Source organism: Mirounga leonina, unplaced genomic scaffold, assembly GCF_011800145.1.
Source record: "Mirounga leonina isolate KUSES-001 unplaced genomic scaffold, KU_Mleo_1.0 Mir_173, whole genome shotgun sequence".
NCBI classification, from domain to species: domain Eukaryota; kingdom Metazoa; phylum Chordata; class Mammalia; order Carnivora; family Phocidae; genus Mirounga; species Mirounga leonina.
In genome coordinates this window covers 8,303,803-8,325,621 of record NW_023270447.1, presented here as the reverse complement: position 1 = coordinate 8,325,621, position 21,819 = coordinate 8,303,803, and the positions used below count along the sequence as shown (strand labels likewise).

At 38.0% G+C, this 21,819-nt stretch overlaps 1 protein-coding gene across 1 annotated transcript in view; it reads right to left on the bottom strand.

Moving 5' to 3' along the window:
- COL11A1 (collagen type XI alpha 1 chain) overlaps nucleotides 1–21,065 on the bottom strand; it is a 203,325-nt gene extending 182,260 nt beyond the window's left edge. Inside the window, exon 1 of the mRNA XM_035020280.1 lies at nucleotides 20,652–21,065. Coding sequence (XP_034876171.1) covers nucleotides 20,652–20,757 — 106 coding nt within the window. The 5' untranslated portion in view covers nucleotides 20,758–21,065. The remainder of the gene's footprint in view (nucleotides 1–20,651) is intronic.
- Between the last annotated feature and the right edge of the window lie 754 nt (nucleotides 21,066–21,819).

Genomic DNA, 21,819 nt, shown 5'->3' with positions numbered 1-21,819 from the left:
ATTCTTAATCTCAGGAAACAAACTGAGGGTTGCTGGAGAGGGGGGTGGGGTAGGAGGGATGGGGTGGCTGGGTGATAGACATTGGGGAGGGTATGTGCTATGGTGAACGCTGTGAATTGTGCAAGACTGTTGAATCACAGATCTGTAACTCTGAAGCAAATAACACAATATATGTTAAAAAAAAAGAAGAAGAAGAAGAAGATAGCAGGAAGGGAAGAATGAAGGGGAGATATTGGAGGGGGAGACGAACCATGAGAGACGATGGACTCTGAAAAACAAACTGAGGGTTCTAGAGGGGAGGGAGGTGGGAGGATGGGTTAGCCTGGTGATGGGTATTGAGGAGGGCACGTTCTGCATGGAGCACTGCGTGTTATACCCAAACAATGAATCATGGAATACTACATCAAAAAAAAAAAAAAAATACGTACTTTCTGTCTCTATGAAGTTGACTATTCTAGAAATTTCATAGAAATGGAATCATACACTATTCTTCAGAACACTGAATATAGAATTATCATATGACCAAGCAATTCCACTCTTAGATATATACCCAAAAGAACTGAAAGCTGGCACTTAAACAGATACCTGTGTGCCAATATTCACTGAAATGTTATTCACAATAGCCAAAAGGTGGAAACCACACAAATTTCTATCAATACATGAACAGATTAACAAAACGTGGTACATGCATACAATGGAATAGGATTCAGTCATAAACAGCAATGATGTTGTGATACATGCTACCACATGGATGAATCTTCAAAACATTACACTATATGAAATAAAGCAGACATAAAAGGGCAATGTTTTAGATTATCAAATTCCCTGATCCACAACTTAATATCTACTTAATTCACTAAGCAAGCCAAAATAGGAGTCATGTGGTGTAAGCACTGTTATAAAAACAGACTTTAGACTCCATATCACTCAATATACCTATATTCTATTGACTTTTTCTCCTTATTCAAAAATAAAAATATTCAGAGAAGGCCATGTGTTGGCCATTGTATTACTGAGCATGTCTGAGACATAAGTCCTTATTGCAAGTATTTAAGATTCCAGTTCAGAAAGAAAAGAGATCACTTCTGCCTGGAAGTGAACCAATATTATTGATTTGAAAAGCTCAGTTGTTAGTTAAAAAAACAGAATTGCCATCAAATTTCAAAATATGTTGGGTTTTGTAAATATACTGTTTCTGGGAGGACTTAATGAGAATGGAAAAGGGACTGATTTTAGAAGCAGAAAATACCATCACAATTTATTACATTCCATAGAGGATGCTATTCTTTGAAAATTGTAATTTCAACTAACATATTTTTACAATAACTATCAGTTAATCATAGAATGCATGAATGAATGAGTGAATGAGTGCTTGTGAGCAATGTATACCTGGTCATTTCCTTAGTTAATTAAGATTTAGGGGTATTGACTTCCATATGTACAAACATATGTGGATGAAGCTTTGAGTGTTTCCTTTTAGAATATAACAGGTGTACTTTCCTTTAACAATACTCTACCTATTTCATCAAGCCTCTGAATGAAAATCAACCTACTATCCAGTATAGTACACATGGTTTCCAAATTATTAAAAAAAAAAAAAAACAAAACTTTTTCTTTATGGAAGTCAGATATTTCAAAGGGATCATTAACCCTATCAAATATGGTCCTCTCTAGGTCAGCCTTGGAATATTTAAAAGAATCACAGCATTCAAGAACCTTTTTGCAGAAGTCCTGCTCGTGATGGTCAGTTTTTTTTAGGCCAATAGGAACACCTGCCGATTCTTAACTTTCTTCTTTTCTCTTATCATAAAGTACAACAAGAAAGTAATAACTATAATGGCTTCCATGTCTAGAAAGCCTAGTATGTGCCAGTTACTAGGCTAAGTTCTTGACAGGCTTTGCAGGGCATATGTTCTGATCCCCACTGTGCAGATGAAGGAATTGAGATCCAGAAAGCGAGCTAAGGACACTCCTAAGATCTGGACAAATAATCAAATCCAGGTTCTTTCCACTTCGCCACCTTCATCGCTATACCCCATAAAAGAAACTTAAAACATAAGTATAATATACTAAAATTATCTTGAGACAGTTAATTGATTCCTGATGTTTATATTTGTTTTAAATTAAACTCAATTTATGGGTTTCAGGGTATAAATGACTCTGAAAGAGACTGTTTCTACAAGTCACAGCATCTTATCTGCTTATTTTATCTTATCTTCTTGCTCTGAGCCCGTTAGCAAAAGGACATCAGGGTAAAGACTCAAGGACTGACCTGAACACAGCTATGAAGGCTGTTAATTCTATGAAGAAAAGGACACAGTCCCATGGTCATGGTCCCAACTGCTCATAGGTAAATAATACATGAAATAAACCACACGTCCCTTCTCTCCAGAATATCTTTTCACAGGATGACCTTTTCCAAGAGCACAGATTTTGTCACATTTGTTCCTTCCTACTTTGAAAGTAATGTGATAAAAACACATTCCCTCTACAGGATTCAAAATAAGGGCTCTATTTTTAAAGCCTCACAAAATTCTTTGTAGAGACACATTATATGAAATAATTCACTCTTCAAAAACCAATTTAAAAAGAAGGATACAGAGTAAAGATTTCAACTAGGTTTTTTCTTTTTCTAGAAAAGCATATCAAGTTATAAAAATGTAAAAATGTAAGGTTTTTTTCCTTCAAATAAACCAAATAATAAATTAAGACACTTTGAAATCTGCCTGTTATTTGACCTCATAATTGCAGCATTTAACAAATTCTCCTAATACGGATTCTATGATCTTATACATACACACATACATTATACACACACAGGGAAGTTATTCTTCATATTTTATTAACTGAATTGCAACTGCTTAAAGAGTAAAAGCAGCAATTTGTTGTAGCTTAACTTGATACATCTAAAAAGGTGAAATTTCCATATTCAAAGCAATTCTTAAATGTCCTTAATATTGGAATCATTTCTATGTTGCCAATAGCTGATGCCACAAACCATGATTAGAATTTCAGATGTATCCAATTAGCATGATATTTTGTTCAATAGTATTTTTCCTGCCTTTCACTACATACTCTTGTATTTTATTAAATGGGAGAATAAGATACCAGAGCCCAGTGCATTACTGCAATCGCCATTTAACTGGTTTCCATGTCTTTTCTCCTCAGTCTGCACACCACAACTTGAGCAAGCTTCCAAAACTCCAGGCTTTATGTCCCTTTGAAGCTTAAATGCCTCCAGTGAACCCACTAACTTCCAGAGGGTATGCACAGACCCCACACACGAAATCTTGCCTGAACACACACATTTGTCCTACTGGTATCACCCCATCTGCACCGCCACCATTTTCTTTTCATTGTCATTTCCCCTAACTCTATCTTCACTCAGTGCTCTAGTTATACTGAACTTAGACTGCCCAGAACCCCCTCCGCCCATCTTCTTTCTCTTGCCTCTGGGACTTTATAAATCCTATTTTCCCTATCTGAATCATTTAGCTTTTTCACCTGAGGAAAACAAAGGATATAAATGATGTATAATCTGCTCCGGAAAGCTATCTCCCAAAGCTGGGTTTGATATACTCACCTCTACTATAGAACTTTTTACGTTTGGTTTTAATTATTTACCTATACTTGATTTTTTCCCAAACTAGAAGAGAATGGGTATGCACACACCCACCTACACACACGAGCTATATAAAATACTGGCTGAATGTGAAACACGATAATGTGAAAATACTAGAAGCAACTTTCTCTTATCTTAAAACAAAAATTTCTGAGGGCGTAATATGTCTTTTCTATTATGTTCTGCTGCTCTCCTGGACACCCCGACTCATTCACTGATTAGTCTGTCCCAGGTCTTTAATCCTTTCCCTCTGTTGCTTTCAGTGTCCACATGGATTACTGATCTAAAGTCTCACAATGCTTTGATTGTTTCATCTCTAATTAATTCCTCCTTTAAATTTCTTCGCACACTCCCATGACCAATAAGGAGTAAATGACACCAATACCTAGCGTAGAAGAGCTGGAATGATTCCGAATCCCATCCCTGGCACTTAGCATGTGTGTGATCTGGATTGCTTTGTGCCTCAGTTTCTACATCTGTAAGATGAAAATAATAAAAAATTTTTACCTAAAAGAGTTTTTGTGAGTTGGTATTTGGGGCCATGCCTTAGAACAGTGGCGGGAAAAAAACTATGCCTATGAGTTAAGCCCTTGCTGACTATTTTCGTAATTTACATGGTGAAAAAATTAAAAACAGAACAATATTTTGTGACATGCAGAAGTTATATGAAATTTACATTTCAGCATCCACAAATAATATTTGTATTAGACTAGAGCCACACCCATTCATTTATCTATTGTCCATAGCTGCTTTCGCCCTACAACAGAGTTGTAACGCTGTGATAGAGATCGTATGGCTCACAAAGGCTGAAATATCTAACATGTGGTTTCTTTTAAGCTGAGTCCTGAAGGATGGGTAGGAGGTTATAAGCTATGAGGAGGGTGACAGGAATACCAGATAGGCAGCACAGACACAAGACAGTGCAGTGAACAAGGAAGTGAAAGTAATCATGATTGCCTGACAGGACATCAACACTGAATAAATTTAGATGTCCAAATTCTCCGTGGATGCATCACAGCTGCTGAGGACCTCTTGAGAAAAACCGGATCTCCACTATGGATATTCACAGCCACAGTCTCCAAGTGAAACATTTACACTAACTCCTACCTATTTACCCAACCCCAAATGTAATGCTCCAGCTGAAATAAACTTCTCTTAGTTTCTAAAATATACTGTGCTCCTTTGGTTGGGGATTTTTCAATCTTTTCTCAGTTGGCTAAGGATGGCTGACTGTTTTTCAATCCTGTCATTAGAATCTCCCGGAGAACTTTTACAGCATAAGAACGCCTGGGTCCTGTGTAAGAACTAATGACTAGAATGAAGGGGGGAGCGGGGAGGGCAGACATTCATGTTACAGAAGTTTCCTAGATGAATCTAATGGGTAGCCAGGATTAAAGCCAGGTGATCTGAGACCTAATCAACCTTTTGATCTCAATCTAACCATAACTTCCTTCAGGGAATCATTACTTATCTCTCTCAGGCTGAGTTCTGTGACCCACTCATATGATCCCAAGTACCCTATATTCCCCTTGGATAACTCCACACTCTATTTTGTTTGCTTGCTTAATTATCTCATTTTCACTCAGGCACAGTGTGTGTCTAAACTCCCTGTTACAGACTCATACTGCCTAATTTCCCTCCTTCTCTCTCTGCTAAGCTTGTAATTTATTGTTTGATGTCGGCCTCCCCTGATAGACTGTAAACCCTCTGACAGTAAACATCAGCACTATTGATGTTCACTGTAGTATTCATAAATAACATAGCAGCTGACACATAGTAAATAATCAGTAAAGATATGTTTAATGAATGAACAAATACATGAATCAATGAACCTCAGAGGCAGGGTATAGCTGCTCATTGATTCATATATTTGTTCATTCATTAAACATCTTTATTGATTATTTATTATGTGTCAGAGTTTCTTTCTCACCAGTCTGAGAAGGAAAACAAGTGTTAGAAATGGCCTTTATAAACAGCACCTAAAAGAGCTTCCCAAATCTGATTGTTTCCATTTGATGCAAGTGTGGCAAGAACTCAGTTCTTAAGTTCTAAAGTAGATGTTTTCTCATTTCTCAGGAGTCACTTATGTTCACCTTGTACCTCACATTACAGGCCACATATGAAACATAACATTATCGGGAGAAAGAAGTAAACTAAAACACAGGAAGAGTTATAAACCATCTCCTGGGGTACCTGGGTGGCTCAGTCGTTTAAGTGCCCAACTCTTGGTTTTGGCTCGGTTATGATCTTGGGGTGGTGAGATGGAGCCCCGCACCAGACCTCACACTCAGTGGGGAGTCTGCTTGTCCCTCTGTGCCTCCCTCCACTCGCACTCACTCTTTCTCTCTCTCAAATAAATAAATAAAATCTTTTAAAAAAATTCTCAGGGCTCCTGGGTGGCTCATTTGGTTAAGTGTCTGCCTTCGGCTCAGGTCATGATCCCAGGGTCCTGGGATAGATCCCTGCATGGGGCTCCCTGCTCAGTTGGGGGGGGAGGGAAGCTGCTTCTCTCTCTCCCTCTGCAGTTCCCCCGATTGTACTCTTTCTCTCTCTCTGTGTCAAATAAATAAATAAATAAAATCTTAAAAAAAAAAAACTAAACTAATACCTTAGGGGTGCCTGGGTGGTTCAGTCGGTTAAACCTCCAACTCTTGATTTCGGCTCAGGTCATGGTCTCAGGGTTGTGGAATCAAGCCCAGCATACAAGACTTCTTGCTCAGCAGGGAGTCTGCTTAAGGTTCTTTCTCTCTGTCCCCGCCCCCCACTCATGTTCTCTCTCTCTGTCTCTCTCTAAAATAAATAAATAAAAATAAATCTTTAAAGGAACTAATATTTTAGTGTCTTTCCTCTGATACTGTTTCTTCATTTATTTCAAACACATATATGCTATACACCAACCTTGTATTGCAAACAAACATGAAGTATTAAAAAATAAAACATATTGACCCAATTCCTCCATATTTAAAAAAAAAAGTATGAAAGTTCATCTTTAAGTGACTATGTGACACAAATAATGTCAATAGAAATCACCTAAATTTCCTATGTCCCAACACAACTCTTTGTAGTTGAAACGATTAGACTTTTTGTCTGTATTCTGTAATCTAATCTTTGTACTCAAAGTATAAAATGGGAGAAGTGAACTGCTTGAATACTTTAATAAATTTTAAACTTATAAGATTATAGTTGTAGAATTTACACTAAATATTCCTGGGCATGGGAAGTGTTTAGAGTTCATTTTACCCCCAAGAGATTCTATAATAAACTTATATGTTTTGTCATTTTAAACCTATGTTTAGAGAGTATATTTCCCTTCAGGAAAAAAAATAAATACAACAAATATCCGTATCTCAAGGCTCAAGTTTTTGATGAGTATCTTGCAAAAACTGGATATTTGGTACTCAAACTAAGAATAGGATCAAATTGAGAATAACATGGACAAAGACATGTGTAAAAAAGTAGCCTGCCGTTTCAGGAATTTTATAGTTAATTTCATCAACACCAGGCACCTAACAAGCCTAATGATAATACCATTTCAGAAAACAGAAACCCAATGGACCAAATGTAAATGTACTTTCTTACAATCCCATGAAAACCAGCTTAAAAAAAGTCAGTTACACAGTGAAATTCAAGATTGGAAAGATTGGGGTAAAAGAAATACACAATGCAATATTCTGAAGTAGAAGTAATGGAAAAATTGTGGCTCCCACCACAATCCATTGTATCGACATCCCACTATTGACTGTTTATTCTAATTCTGACCTACCCAGTGGTTGAGAGAAATGTGTAAGCCCTGTGATCCTAGCTGAGATTTAGTATTGATTGGAAATAACAAATAAATTTGTTTTGAATATCAGCCTGTGTATACATTTCCTTAACAGTATTTAATCTGTTGTTGCGTTTATGTCTTTACCTGCAAATATCACCCATCTACTTTTTAAGTAACCACAAGCCCCACATTATCTCCCTGTTACACCAGCTAAACAAACTGCCATTACCATTTCTATACACCTATGTCTTAAAACAACTGAATCGATATGCAGGATGTTCATCAAATAAGTAAAATGCTTTTCTATGTGGAATTTAAGTGTCACTTTGACTATGTCTAAATATGTAAAATAAAATTTAAAACTATGGCAATTATGTGGATAAAAATGGCCTGGAAGCTGCCCAAATACTTTAAGGCAATATTTGTACTCCTTGTACTCCAAAAATATCCAATTCTACATTTAATAGAAAGCCTTAAAATAAAATCTACAACTTTAATTTAAATAAGTCATTACTTTTTATAAATGACAAATATTTGATTAGTACTAAAAAGAAAAATAAATCCGTAAACGAGGTTTGAAGAGGCATGGATTTTAGTATCAAATCAGAAAGACAGGAAAGGGCTCAATAAGAAAATAATGTTTGAGCAGTCTAGCAAGGCATAAGAGGATTCTCTATGCTGATATTTTTTTTTTAAAGATTTATTTATCTATTTGAGAGAGAGAGAATGAGAGACAGAGAGCATGAGAGGGAGGAGGGTCAGAGGGAGAAGCAGACTCCCTGCCGAGCAGGGAGCCCGATGCGGGACTCGATCCTGGGACTCCAGGATCATGACCTGAGCTGAAGGCAGTCGCTTAACCAACTGAGCCACCCAGGCGCCCTCTATGTTGATATTTTGATTGCATAGCATTCTAAGCAAAAGGAATAGCAAGTGCAAAAACTTGAGATAGGAGTCGCCCCAAAGGGGAGGAGTTGAAGGAAATGCAAGGAGACATTTAGGTTGCCAGCAGAGGAAATAAAAAGGGTATAAGAGATGAGGTCAGAGAAGTAAGGGGGAGGCAGGTTGGAGGCAATTGTGTAGATCCTGTGGTATGTTCTATGAGGTTAGATTGTATTCCAAGTGAGATGGAAAACTACTGGAAGTTAAGGGAGAGGAGTAAGATGAACCAACTGGAAGTTAAGGGAGAGGAGTAACATGAACCAACGAATCTTCCAGGCCACTATGGCGCTGTGTTGAGAACAGACTATAGGGTCACTAGAGTGGAAGAGAGTACAGAAGAAGCAATTGCAATCCCCGAGGTGTAAAATTTTTCAATTTTGCAATCTTGGACTGAGAGATGAAGTACTGGGTCAGATTCTGGATATATTCTAAAAACATAAAAGACAGGGTTGCTGATGGGTTGGATATGGAGTATGAGAGAAAAGGAGTCAAAGCTGCTCCTAGTGTTTTAGTTTGAACATCATGACTGATTGTGTTTCCATCAACTGAGATGGAAAGATTGTGAGCAGAATAAGCTTCAGGTAGGGTTCTACAATTCAGTTTTGGGTATGCTAATTTTGAGACAATTTAATACATTCCACTGGAAATGGCTGACTAGGCAGTTGAATATATGAGTCTGGAATTCAGGGAAAAGATATGGGGTAGAAATAAAACTTTGGGAGTTGACAGCCTATTAACATTATTTAAAGCTATAATTAGTTAATATACACTTATTTTAAAACTCTATTTGATATAACTTTCTGTGAAAGAAATCATTATGACTTAAAAAATGATTATAATAAATATTTATAATCAAATAATCAAATAATCAACATAGAGATCTTCATCCAATATATGAATCCTCAGAAACAGACAGACAAAACTACTTATAATTTATGTCCTAAAACATGCTACAAGTTGGGTAATAACAAGAACGATCACATTTAAGGTTTAAAATGTTAGGCTATATCTTTGTCTTATAACAGATTTTATAAATACGTGTATACATTTTGTTTAATGTACTCCCTTATAAAACAGGAAGATTATTCATTCATACAGTTTTCAATTCCATAAAGGACATAACCCTGTATCAAGTGTGACTTAAATGTACTAATTTATCTTGGAGACCTCCAGGTGACTTTACAGTGGGTTGGCTATTGCAGAAAAGCAGCATGGCCCCAGTTCCCTGATTATTTTTCAGAAGATCTAGTGGTTGCAACCAAGGGGAACCACCTAGGAGGGATAGGTATCAAAGTATATCCTGACTCTGCCAACTTAGCAGCCTCCCTGTATTCTTTAATTAGTCCCACGATTCTGTGCTATGCAGAAAAAATATACCCTTACAATCTTGTGTTATGTGGCCCTAGCCCATTCTCCTAACCCCAGCTCTCTCCTGATAACACACATACCCCATGAGAATAGACATTGGCATACTGTCTTTGTAGTCAGAACAACTAACACTGATGGCACATAGAAGAGAGTTATTTAATTTTCACGGTTATTGAACAACCTCAATCCTGAACTTTCTTGTATCATAAAAAGCTTCTATGAACTGAAAATTGAAAGCAGGAATCATATCACAACTCTGAGGATGGCAAAGGAAAGAACAAATGCCTGTTGAGAGTATGATATGTAAAAAGCTTGGCATTTCTGATGTACAAGCAGCCAAAGCTATTAAAATGTTTATTATAAAGCTTAAATTATAGTTTCAATACAAGCATTTGACTTTCATGTTGAGAAAAGCAATACTTGTTGGCATTTAGTTTATTACATGCTATGGAGAAAAGGATTTTTAAAAAAGCATGAACTATAAGAAAACAAAAAATAAATAAATAAATAAAATAAATAAAAAAGCATGAACTCTATCATAATCAGTTGATCTATCCAAATCAGTTTTTGCAGAGTCACTGCTATTGGGTGGTTGGGTATTTATCAAATGATTTTCACACAGCAGAAAAATAATCTTTTACTTGACTTCCAGTGCCCTGTTATACAAGCTAGATACATTTCCATTTTTGTATTTATTTCCTGTTACAAAAGATTCATAAACCCTTGGATGTGCATCAAAATTATCTGTGAGGATTTATAAAACACCTATACTTGGATTCTATACAAACTCTACTCAATCAAAATCCACAGAGATGGGACTGGAAATGATTGTGATAGCAAGTCAAGGCTGATTGTCCCTGTCTTCTTGACTTTAGTATAATCCCTTGCTTATGAGGTCATTAATTCATACGATAAACATTTACTGGCCATCTATTCTGCTCCAGGTATAGTGCTACAAGACAGAATTTCTTACAAGATGAAAAGATGCATTCCTTGTTTTCATTTTAGCATCAAAAATATCCTGTGATAAGTATTCATGTTTGGAGTAAGTATAGTGTGCTTTACAATGTTATGCAAGGACAACTACCTCAGTCTTTATGGTTGAGGAGAGGTATTCCTTTAGGAGATAATATCTAAATCCAAAAACGTACTGGTAAGCGGCTTGGAAGTGTTCAAGGTGGAGATCATAGCTTGCTTGGAGGCAAAACAGAGATTGACATTTTCAGGAAATCACAACAATATCAGCCAAAATCTGTTCAATACACTTCTGTAGACACTGGCAACAATTGATATATATAACCTTATATCATATCTCAGGTTGTTAGATTATTGAAGAGCAATTCATTAGAGCTTCAACCAACACTTTCACTTCATTCAGCAAAGATTTACCAAACACTAACTATGTGACAGGCTCTGTTCTATGTGCTTGGGACACACTAAAACAGATAAAGATACTTATCCTAATGATTTTAGTGTAACTAAAATATACAATGGCTAGGAATAGAATATAAAAAATACGTAACATTCTTCTAAAACAATTCTACAACTACTGTCTTTTATTAAGCACTGGAAACTTTATATACTCCTTGCTTAAAGATGGTACTTCGTCATATAATAATTATAATATATATGATATGCAAATTACTTTCCAGAATGAGTTTACTAAAATAATCATAAAGCAATAAATATAGATAGGTCACTCTTTCTAATAGTTATTAAGCAAAATCAGAAATCCATAACAGCATACAAAACAGATAAAAGTTTCAAAATGAATATATGACAGGAATTTTCCCAATTATTACTTTAACAGATTGATACCACTCTTGGCTTAAACTTTCTTGTTCACCAGCAGACAGTGAAATGATGATTTATGTTGCTGTCAAAACAAAAATACTGCTTCATATGGTGTTTTTCTCTACAAGATTACTATGTTAAAGCAAACTACAATTTTAGAGGTAATATAGGCAATTAGTAGCTTCAAATATTTAGAAGCATCTTTGAAGAGAATGTGCAAAAACTGTTCTCCAAACGAGGAAAGCTAGAGGGATATCCCAATTCATTCACTTACAGAGAAAAAGTAAAGAAAGAGGGAGGGATCTAATTACTGCTAATGACAAGACATGAACGAGTAGGTCATTTCACACCACTCCCAAGTTAACTAGATTTAACCTTGTTCCAGTCCACTGGGCAAGTTAAGAAGATAATTTATAATCTAAATAGTGACTGTATTATATAATGTGCATTCTGGCATCTTGGTAGACCCTAAGGGCAGAAATAAAATTAAATCATAGTCATTACCCCCCAGCAACTTTTACAGGAAGACTAACAGATAAATGAGTAATTTTTTAAATAATGATACAATTTTTTGCGAACTATGTATCTTTTAGTTACATTCTCCCAGTTGACTACATTCCAAACAGCTTTTAGATAATCAGATCTGACACTTTCATACTGAAGGTAATAAGCATACTACCATATATCAGTCTCCCAAAGTAGAATAAGACCTCTGGTTCCTTGCAATGGATCCTGATTAAAACAGGCAGCAATTTGTAAGTGTCCTTATTACTTAATGAAACCAAGCCAACCCCAATCTGAACCTTGAATGCTAACAGATACAGCTGTCAACTTCTCCTTAAATAAGTCAGAGGAAACAAAGTAACGTTTGCTGGCTTCTAGCAACAGCCTTTTTTTTTTTTTTAAAGATTTTATTTATTTATTTGACAGAGAGAGACAGCAAGAGAGGGAACACAAGCAGGGGGAGTGAGAGAGGGAGGAGCAGGCTTCCCGCCGAGCAGGGAGCCCAATACGGGCTCGATCCCAGGACCCTGGGATCGTGACCTGAGCTGAAGGCAGACGCTTAACGACTGAGCCACCCAGACGCCCTAGCAACAGCCTTTAGTGTTCTCTCATCATTAGGGCTTATGTTTGCTCTTAAAATGGAAAGAGTGTTATGGCCTCCACCACTGAACCTTAATGAAGGCTGACTGAATTATAACATTGCCTTTTGCCAAGTCCTCTTTATATTTCTCCTTGGTGGCATTCAAGTTATTCACACAATTGACATGGTGCTTACTGTGGTGCAATTGCATGATTTGTCCATTAATGTTAGGTCCCAGGGCACTATAATCATAAGTCAGGGTGGCTGTGTGGAAACATTAGAACACACAATAAAGTAAGCATGGACAAACGATCAAAAAAGCACAGGCTCTGGAACAGACTCTCTAGGTTCAAATCCTGGGTCTATCACACAGAAGCTGTGTGACCTTAGGCATGATAATTAACTTCTCTCTTTTTTAGTTCCTTCATGGGTAAAATGTATATTTTAATATTAGCTTACTTCCAGGGCAATTGTCAAAATGAAATGAGATTCTATGTGAAGAGTACTGGGTGCTGGGGCACCTGGGTGGCTCAGATGGTTAAGCGTCTGCCTTCGGCTCAGGTCATGATCCCAGGGTCCTGGGATCGAGTCCCGCATCGGGCTCTCTGCTCCTTGGGAGCCTGCTTCTCCCTCTGCCTCTCTCTCTCTCTGTCTCTCATGAATAAATAAATAAAAATCTTAAAAAAAAAAAAAAGAGTACTGGGTGCCTGGGTGGCTCAGTCAGTTAAGTGTCTGCCTTCGGCTCAGGTCATGATCCCAGGGTCCTGGGATCGAGTCCCGCATCGGGCTCCCTGCTCGGCGGGAAGCCTGCTTCTCCCTCTCCCTCTGCCACTCCCACTGCTAGTGCTCTTCTGCTCTCTCGTTCTGTCAAATAAATAAATAAAATCTTTAAAAAAAAAGGGGGTGGCTAACAACAGGACATGGCACATAATAATATGCGTGCATTTAGTGTTAGATCTTACTATTCTATCTGCCTGGAGATATGAAGCCTGATCTAAATCTTGAAGTAGGAGAAGACATTTGCTAGATGGATGAGGAGGGAACAAATATTCCAAAGAAAGAGAATAGTGTGTTCTAGGACAGGGGAGAATATGGGCAAGAGGTTTAACATGGCTGAAGTGCAAGGGGAATGGCCGGTCATGAGCCTGGACGTACAGAGGGGTCCCATCCTGAAGGCCACTCTACATCACGCTAAGCCATTTGCACAATACATTTATCCTCAAAACCAGTGAAGTATTTTGAAGACTCATCGGCATTCAAACAGAAGAGTGACAGCTGGTTGGTTGTGGTCCACTGCTGACTCTAACCTAAAGAGAGAAGTCAGGGAAAAGAGCAGTATCATATGCATGGTTCTTCTTTCTCGGCAGAGCTCTCCGATAGGAGCACAAAGTGCAAAAGTGCTTTAGAGTTTCTTATTAGCTTTGTCAGGAATTGCACCCGCTGCCCTTTCCGGCAGTCATCCTTTTGGGAAGTTGTTTGTGAAAAGCTGAACAGGGAAGGGAAGCCAAGCACCTCACACAGTGGAAGGTTCACGCCTGTCAGCCCGGATGCCAGGTTACCAGTCAGACGAGGAAGAAAGCTTCCACGGACACTATGCGCTCAAGTTCTATGAATAGGGACCTTCATTTGCCTGTACAGTACAAGGCCATTCAAGAGCAATTAAATTTGTTTAAAATAGGAAAGAAATGCTTTTTAAGGAAAAAAAAAGGTTTGAAGGGATTGCAAAAGTTGATTGTGCTAAAGCACTCGGACACAGGTCTGTTTTAGTTCTCAATTGTCAAGCCGTATTTAAGCTGGTCTCTTACTCTGAAATATGATAACCTTTCTTTTCTCTGAGTTCTTTCTCCTAAATTAATAGCACTGTCTCTAATTCCATGCGCAGCAAGCAAAGAGTTTATTTTACCAGATAACAGTAGGTCTGGTGATCAGCCAATGTCTAAAGAACCACTAGCCAAGTCAGTAGTAGGCCAAAGACTGCAACCAATAAACACTACTCACTAAATCACTTTAAAATCAACTTTCATCTTCTCTAACAGCTAGTATTATTCAGGTTGAGTTTTGAGACAATGGCAAGTACGTAAAAAGGGGCCTATAAAAATAAAATTATATTAGGATTTTGCGAGAAAAAGAAATACATATAGTAGGCACATTATAATATGGGAGACAGTTTAAGATGAAAAATATTAAAACTTTATGTTCTGAAATAAATTGCAAGAGAAATTAGAAGAAAAAAGTCCAAATCTAAGAAAGTCATTAGAAAAGCTACACTGCAATCTGCATTTAAAGTTGTCTCTTCCGGGAGAGAATTTAGGGAACACTGCAACTTTTTATAGCATCAGTGTATACCTCTCTTTCCCCTTTGCTAAGGAACAAAACTTCGATGGTCAAAATCAAAGTTTGGTTTCCCCTCACCACTCCCAGCTCAGGTCACGTTTCCCCACTATCAAATGAGGGAAGTGGAGGAGTAAGAGCAGGAATGCAGATCCGCTCTCAGCCCCCACTCTGTAGTTGCCCTGAATCCCTAATGATTATGCCAACTGCCCTTAATTACTGTTCCAAAGGTAGGAGGAAAGAAAAGTGTGTTTAGGATACAATGGAATTCTGGATTTTGAATACCTGCGTATAATCATTAAAAACTATATAAAATGATGGGGATAGTTCAGTATTTATAAAACCCTATATTCATATAAATTGTTAGCGTTGATCATGAGTATAAATATTAGCTTCCACAGTATCTTCTTCTTTCCTAAAGATAGGAAAAGTCTTCATTAGGTGGAAATACTAGATCTACCACTGTTTTTGCCAGCACAACCAGTATCATGGTAATCTCTTAGGAGTGTCTACTTCCCTATAGATTAATGTCCGTTTATTCTGGAGGCAGAAGTTGTTTATGTAGTCTCAAATGCCTAAACAATCCGAAAGAAAAATTAATTAGAGGGAGCCTGGGTGGCACAGTTGGTTAGGCATCTGATTTCAGTTCAGGTCATGATCCCAGGGTCCTGGGATTGAGTCCCGCATCCGGCTCCTTGCTCAGCGGGGAGCCTGCTTCTCCCTCTACCCCTCTCCCTTGCTCGGGATCTCTCTGTCTCTCTCTCACTCTCTCTCTCTCAAATAAATAAAATCTAAAAAAAAAAAAAGAAAAATTAATTAGAATTTACATTACTAAGTGTTCTCCTATGTTTTCCCAAAGTTTGCCACTTGTTTGGGAAAAGATTATCTATTAAACAAACAAGCCATATCAAGTAATAATCAATTCAATATCTGGTTTAGTACTAAAACTATACATATATAGAGTATATTTCATCCAATCAATCTAAAATCAACTCGGAAGGCATAGAAATTTGACATCATTAGTAATAAATACAAAGATATATTATTAAATGAATATATTATTTGAAGTAAATATGTAATTTATATGTTTATATTATATAAATATATAATTTCTTAGCTTCTTGAAAATTTGAAGTGTGCCTGGTCCTCCTCCATTAACAACTTTGGAGTGCATAAAAAACTACGTTCCTAATCCAGCAACAAACACACACAAAAAATATTTTACAAACTATTATGCTTTCTACTCTGATACCGATAATTCTATAGAATCATATAATTAGGTATATTAACAGTATAAATGATCAAAAATCACCTTTCTCCAAACTTAGGAAATTGAGGAATTTTTAAACGCATTCTATAACTCGGTTTCTTATCTGATTTTCTTTAAATCAATCATTTTCACTTAATCCATCTTCTCACTAAACTCCAACACGTAGAGTTAAGCAATATTTGGTCATTCCATAAAGTCTCAGACCTACTATTATTTACAGATATTTTTACCACTATTGCAGACCTTCACTATGCTTACCTAGAAAAACATTGAATATTGTAGAAATATTTTTATGTTTTTATGGGAAAAAGCATTCAGCTAATAACTTTTCTCTGCCTTGGTTTTCTCATTAGTGAAGTGAGAAGATAGTAAAGAGAAACCGTCTCTACAATAATTTCTATCTCTAACATTCTTTTTAAAAAATCTAATCTAAACACCTTTTCTTCCTTTGAAAAGTTCACCTTTTTATTACACACTCAACCAAGCTTGATTTGAGTCCATTCATTATCATTCACTATCAAATAGGCAATGCTTCAATAAATTAACCAGAGTGAGGAGAGTTTTTTCAGAAAAGAAGCAAATTTTAAAAAAGAAAGATGACTGTTTAGTTTGGGGTTTTGTTTTGTGTTTTGTTTTTTATTTTTTTTTTTTAATTTTTTGTCAGAAATCCTACCCAAGAATATGAAAAGAGATTCATGTTTGCCTGGCTATCTATGTTTTAGGGATAACTTAACTTGAATAATATGCTCTTTCTATGTTAGTCACAATGAGGCAAACACAGACCCTAAAATATTAATTAAATTATAAGCAATTATACTACCTAGGTATATACATTTCTCATTTGCAACTTCACAGTTTTGTTAAAAAATATGAGAATACCTCTTAGGGAGTAATTTTTACAGAGTCTCAGTTAAGTATTTATCATGAAGTAAATTGTTACTTTAAGATACTAATAAACTTAATTTCAAAACTAGTAGACAATTCTGTGAAAGTGTCTATATTTAATTGATTATATATGTGGCACCTAAGTCTGTATAAAACAAACAGGAAGATGCTTCTCATAAGATACCTGGCTTTCTTTATTGTTTTTCTATTAGACTGTGTCAATTTTTATTTAAAAAACAAGAGGGAAGACAATATAAATTATCCTAGCAGGCACTGCATTTATTATCAGAAGTGTATCTGACCTTTTAACTGATTCATGATTAAGTAGCCACAGGGACAAATTTGATCTCTTTGCAAAGCTGGATTAGCACATGCTCTCTAAGCCAGCACCATTTCACCTGCTGATCCTGGGCACTCAAAACACTCCAGCAAGGCTCACTATCAATTGCTGACAAGCTTTGAAAGGCGCTCATAAAATTAATCAACTTTTTTCAAGACGCACTATTGGCTTAACCACCAAAGGTTGAATACCATTTTAACTAGTAAAAAATGATTCAATTAGATACTATTTTTCTTAGTATTCAATTATAACTTAACATGTTTTTAAAGGTCTTAAAACCATCACTCTGAACACAGCATCGTCACTATAAATTCCAGGTAAATCTCAAGTTCTCTCTGTAATAAGCAATGGACTAATTGATAAAGAAATCCATAAATTTCTGAGATAAAACATTTATGTTAACCACAGGGAAATATATGAAACATAAAATGAAGTTAACGCACATGAATATATTATAAAAATAGCACTCTTTTATACTAAATCATAATAAATACTAAAAATTTTTAATAGTTATGTTAAAGATGACCAAGTTATAGGGTTTGGATTTGCAAAGTAGAACAATATGATTCTGTGTGAGATTATAAATTTTCTTTTAATCCATTCACTCCAAGAACTATTCTTTGTAAGGTAGATGCTTTAGGATTCTAACTACACTTTCTTTAGAATCTAATTTATTATGAACCCAGAACTCTTTAAGGCTTTAGTGTCTTAAATCCAAGAAATACAAATTTTAGATGAAAATAGGCTGTTTTAAATTACCTTTCGATTCAGCAACCAAATAACACCCTTGCATCTCACCAACATTAATAAATTACAGTACATAATACCTTTATTTAGAAACTGGAATGAAATCATATCCATTGTTGCTTCAATTGCAAATCTATTGGCTAGCATAAGAACTGAACACTGGGTTTATTTTTTCCTTGTGTGATGATTCAGGCCAGTGTTTCCTTTTTAAGCATTAGTATACTATTACTTCCTTTTTGAAGTTTATTAAGTGGCAAAAATGCCAACAAGAGTAGATTTGTAAATATTACTTAGTGGGAAGTAATAAGCACCTAGCAACTTGATGATGTGAATACAGAATCTGACAGTCTGAATATCCAAACACTCTTGTAACTTTTAAGACAGTTCGTCAGAAATGACAAACAAAAACAACATATGATCCTTAAACTTTGCTATTTCCCACATTATTTGGCCTTATAATAATAAGCAGGGTTCTTTTTCCACCATTTACTTGATGTGGTACTGGGATGTTTGTTTAAAAGTGTTTCAGATCCGCAGCTAGACTGAAAAGAGACAATTTATACAATACAGGTGTAGAAATTTGACCTTTCTGATATCCTTAGAGCTTTAAGGAAGGCCAAATGTGGAAAAGAAACATAAATATCTTCACTGAAATAATCCCTGAATGTCTACAATGGTGCCTCTTGAGTTTATATTTCATCCATCTTCATTGAAGGAAGTTTGGTTTCTATATTTTTAAATTAAGAGCTGGCATTGCAATACATTTGTCCATATGTGTGTGTAACAAGCTGAAAAAGAAATAGTAGATCTGTAGTTTTTTAATGGAGTGTCCTTTTCCAGCATCACTGTGGTTAGAAGGATTTTAATAGGCCCTAGGTTCTGAGGTAGATGCTTAAATTCCAAATAATAAATAAAACCAGCAGAGGGCAGAACTGCTGACAGAAATGACCAACCCAGCTGGTGACCAGGTACCAAAGGTAAAAAGCAAACTTTTGATGGATTCCACTTTCAAAGCCTCTATTTATCCTTGAAAATGTTGAAATGAATGAATCAAAATAATTAGCATAACTTGTATCCAAATTGAAGCAAAATTTAAATTTGAGGCTCTGACTCTATTTACCAGGAAAAGCCAAGAGGAAGAATAATCCAGCACTGCCTGCTACTCAGGAAGGTGAGCACCACTAAGCTTGGGGAAGGAATACAGACCTGGTTTCCCAGAGTTCGGCCTCCGGGAGCGCTAATTCCCATTAGGGAGAACTCAGATCTTGGCATCTACCACGGACAGACTCAGGTTTCTGCTAAAGCCTGCGCATTTGGGATTGACAACTTCTTTCTCCCTCAGCCAATCCTCGCCACCCTCCTTCCTACCCCCCACTTCTCTGTGCACTCGCGACAAAGCTCGTTTTTCTACTCGAAGCTGTTTGGGCTCCGTTAACTCCAAAGGCCTTTGCCCGCCAGTCGTGTCTACAGCACCTAACGGACCGCTCCAGCCAAATGCCTTTGCGGGAAAGGGCGGGGAAAGGGGAGGGAGGAGGCAGAGGGGAGGAGTGAAGTCGCTCTCCCTTCTTGGGTACTGACAGGGCTGCAGTCTTCTGAGCAGGTCTGGTCATTGAATATTTGGTGGTGCCACGTAGGAACTTTCCCTTACCTCTCCCCTCCCACCCCATCCCAGGCCCCCTCCTCTTCCCTCCCAATCCCTATTCGTCCTCCCCCACCCCATTTGCTTGGCAAGTTTCATCATTCTCCAAGAGAACTGCACGTCCAACCTGCAAGAAGAAGTGGGGGTTGGGGTTGGGGGTCATACTGGAGAGGAGTGGACTGAAATTCAGGGAGAGGTGTTCTCCCTATCTTCAACGCGTTCTTTATAAACTGCCAAATATTTTTTTCCACTTAAAATCTCTTCAAAATGACACACACACACACACACACACACACACAGTGTTCTCAGTCTTCTATATTCATCACCTCTGCTTTCTCTTATATCCCGAAAAGTAAAAGAGCTGGTCTCTCACTTTGCTTCACACAAAGAACTTTATCAAGGTTCATTTTATACCCTTTCTCTATATTTTCTCCTCAGCTCACCCTTAAAAAGATATTCCCATTAGTTAGAATCTGAAGAAACCAGAAGATGTGTTCAAAGGGCAGTCTAGGGACTATTCCTCAAACAAAAGCTTTGTACAACTGCCCTTGTGTTCAAGGTAATATTTTTCCTCTTTTCAAAGACGCTGGAAAGTGGTGAAGGGCATTTCAGCAGGCTCTGTGCCTGACAGATCTTCTCTCCTGCTACCACTTCTCCCATTACTGTCCCGCCTACATCCATCTCTCTCTCCAGCCTTCACTTCAACCTGGTGGCAGCTACAATCTGGATTTTATTTAAGAGAATTGTTTTGGGGTTTTGGGGGGGGTGGGGGGTAAGGCGGGGGAAGAAGGGTAAAGAGGGGGAGGGGCGCAAAATGACAAAGACCGACGGCACTCTCCCACCTCCCCAAAACCATTTTTTCTTACCTCCTCTGACCTCTCTAGCCTGGAAGAGGAAAGTCAATGCGAGGGTTGTTATGGTGAAATTCCAGAGCCACCGTTTCGTTTTCCACCTAGAGGACCACCGCTCCATCTCCGAGCCCCGCACTCAAGTGTGAACTCAACCCACGAAACTGCGATTGCAGACCAACTTCGTCCCTTCCAAGGTATCGTCGGGGGTGTTTGCTACACAGCCATTGAGGAGGGAGAGGGGGAAAAAGTCAAAGGGCTTTTTCTTTAAAATTTGATGGTTTGCTTCCTTCCTGTGTCTCGCCCCCTCCTCTCCCTCTCGGTTGGCCCCGCCGGCCAGGACCCTCCGATCCGTCCTCTGCGGGGCCCTGCCTTCAGACTGAAGGCAGATGAGGGGCTTCAACCGAAAATCTGAGAGGACTGCGTGCCCCTAAAGGCTTCATGCCGTCAGTGGGCCGGACGAGAGGCTCTGGGCAGCCCCCTCCTCCGCCCACTCCCCTCCAGCGCCCCCCTTACCCCGAGAGAAACTGACAAGCCGACTGAGGGTCAGACCCAATCACACGCCTCCCGGGCGGCCGCGAGCCCGCCCCTCTCTCCCTTTGCCCAAGAATCAGGACTCTGGGCTAGCCCAGCCCACCAACCACCCCCCATCTCCCCTCTGCTCTCCTCCCTCCTCTCCTACCCAAATCCGCGAGAAGAAATGGGAGGGAGTTACGCGGGACGCGTGCTTGGCTCCAGCACTTTGGGAATGAAAGGAATTGCAGGAGAGCCCCGGAGCCCACAGAGTTTTCAAGGAGCTTCTGTATTCAATAAAAACAGCTACTTGTCTACTTGCACCCGTCTGTTAGCCTCTCGTTCGTCGGCGGGGGAGGGGAGGAGCCCAGCGTCTGATTTGCCACACCGCTGGAGTTCTGGGCTGGCAGCCGTAACCTTATCCTTGTGCAAAAATCTGCTTCTTATAGCAGACGTGGAACCAGAGGACTCCTTGCTCTGCCTGCTCCGAAAAGTATTTTTATTTTATTTTATTTTTAATTTTTAAACTAAGAATTAGAAGAAAGGGATGAAGGTGAGATGGAGGGACCCAAGAGGTCAAAACCCCTGATCTTATAGTGAAGCTGTCCTTCGAGTTCTGAAACTGACAAGTTTCTCTCTTAAATGTTTAAATTCTGCACTACCTTCATTCAGA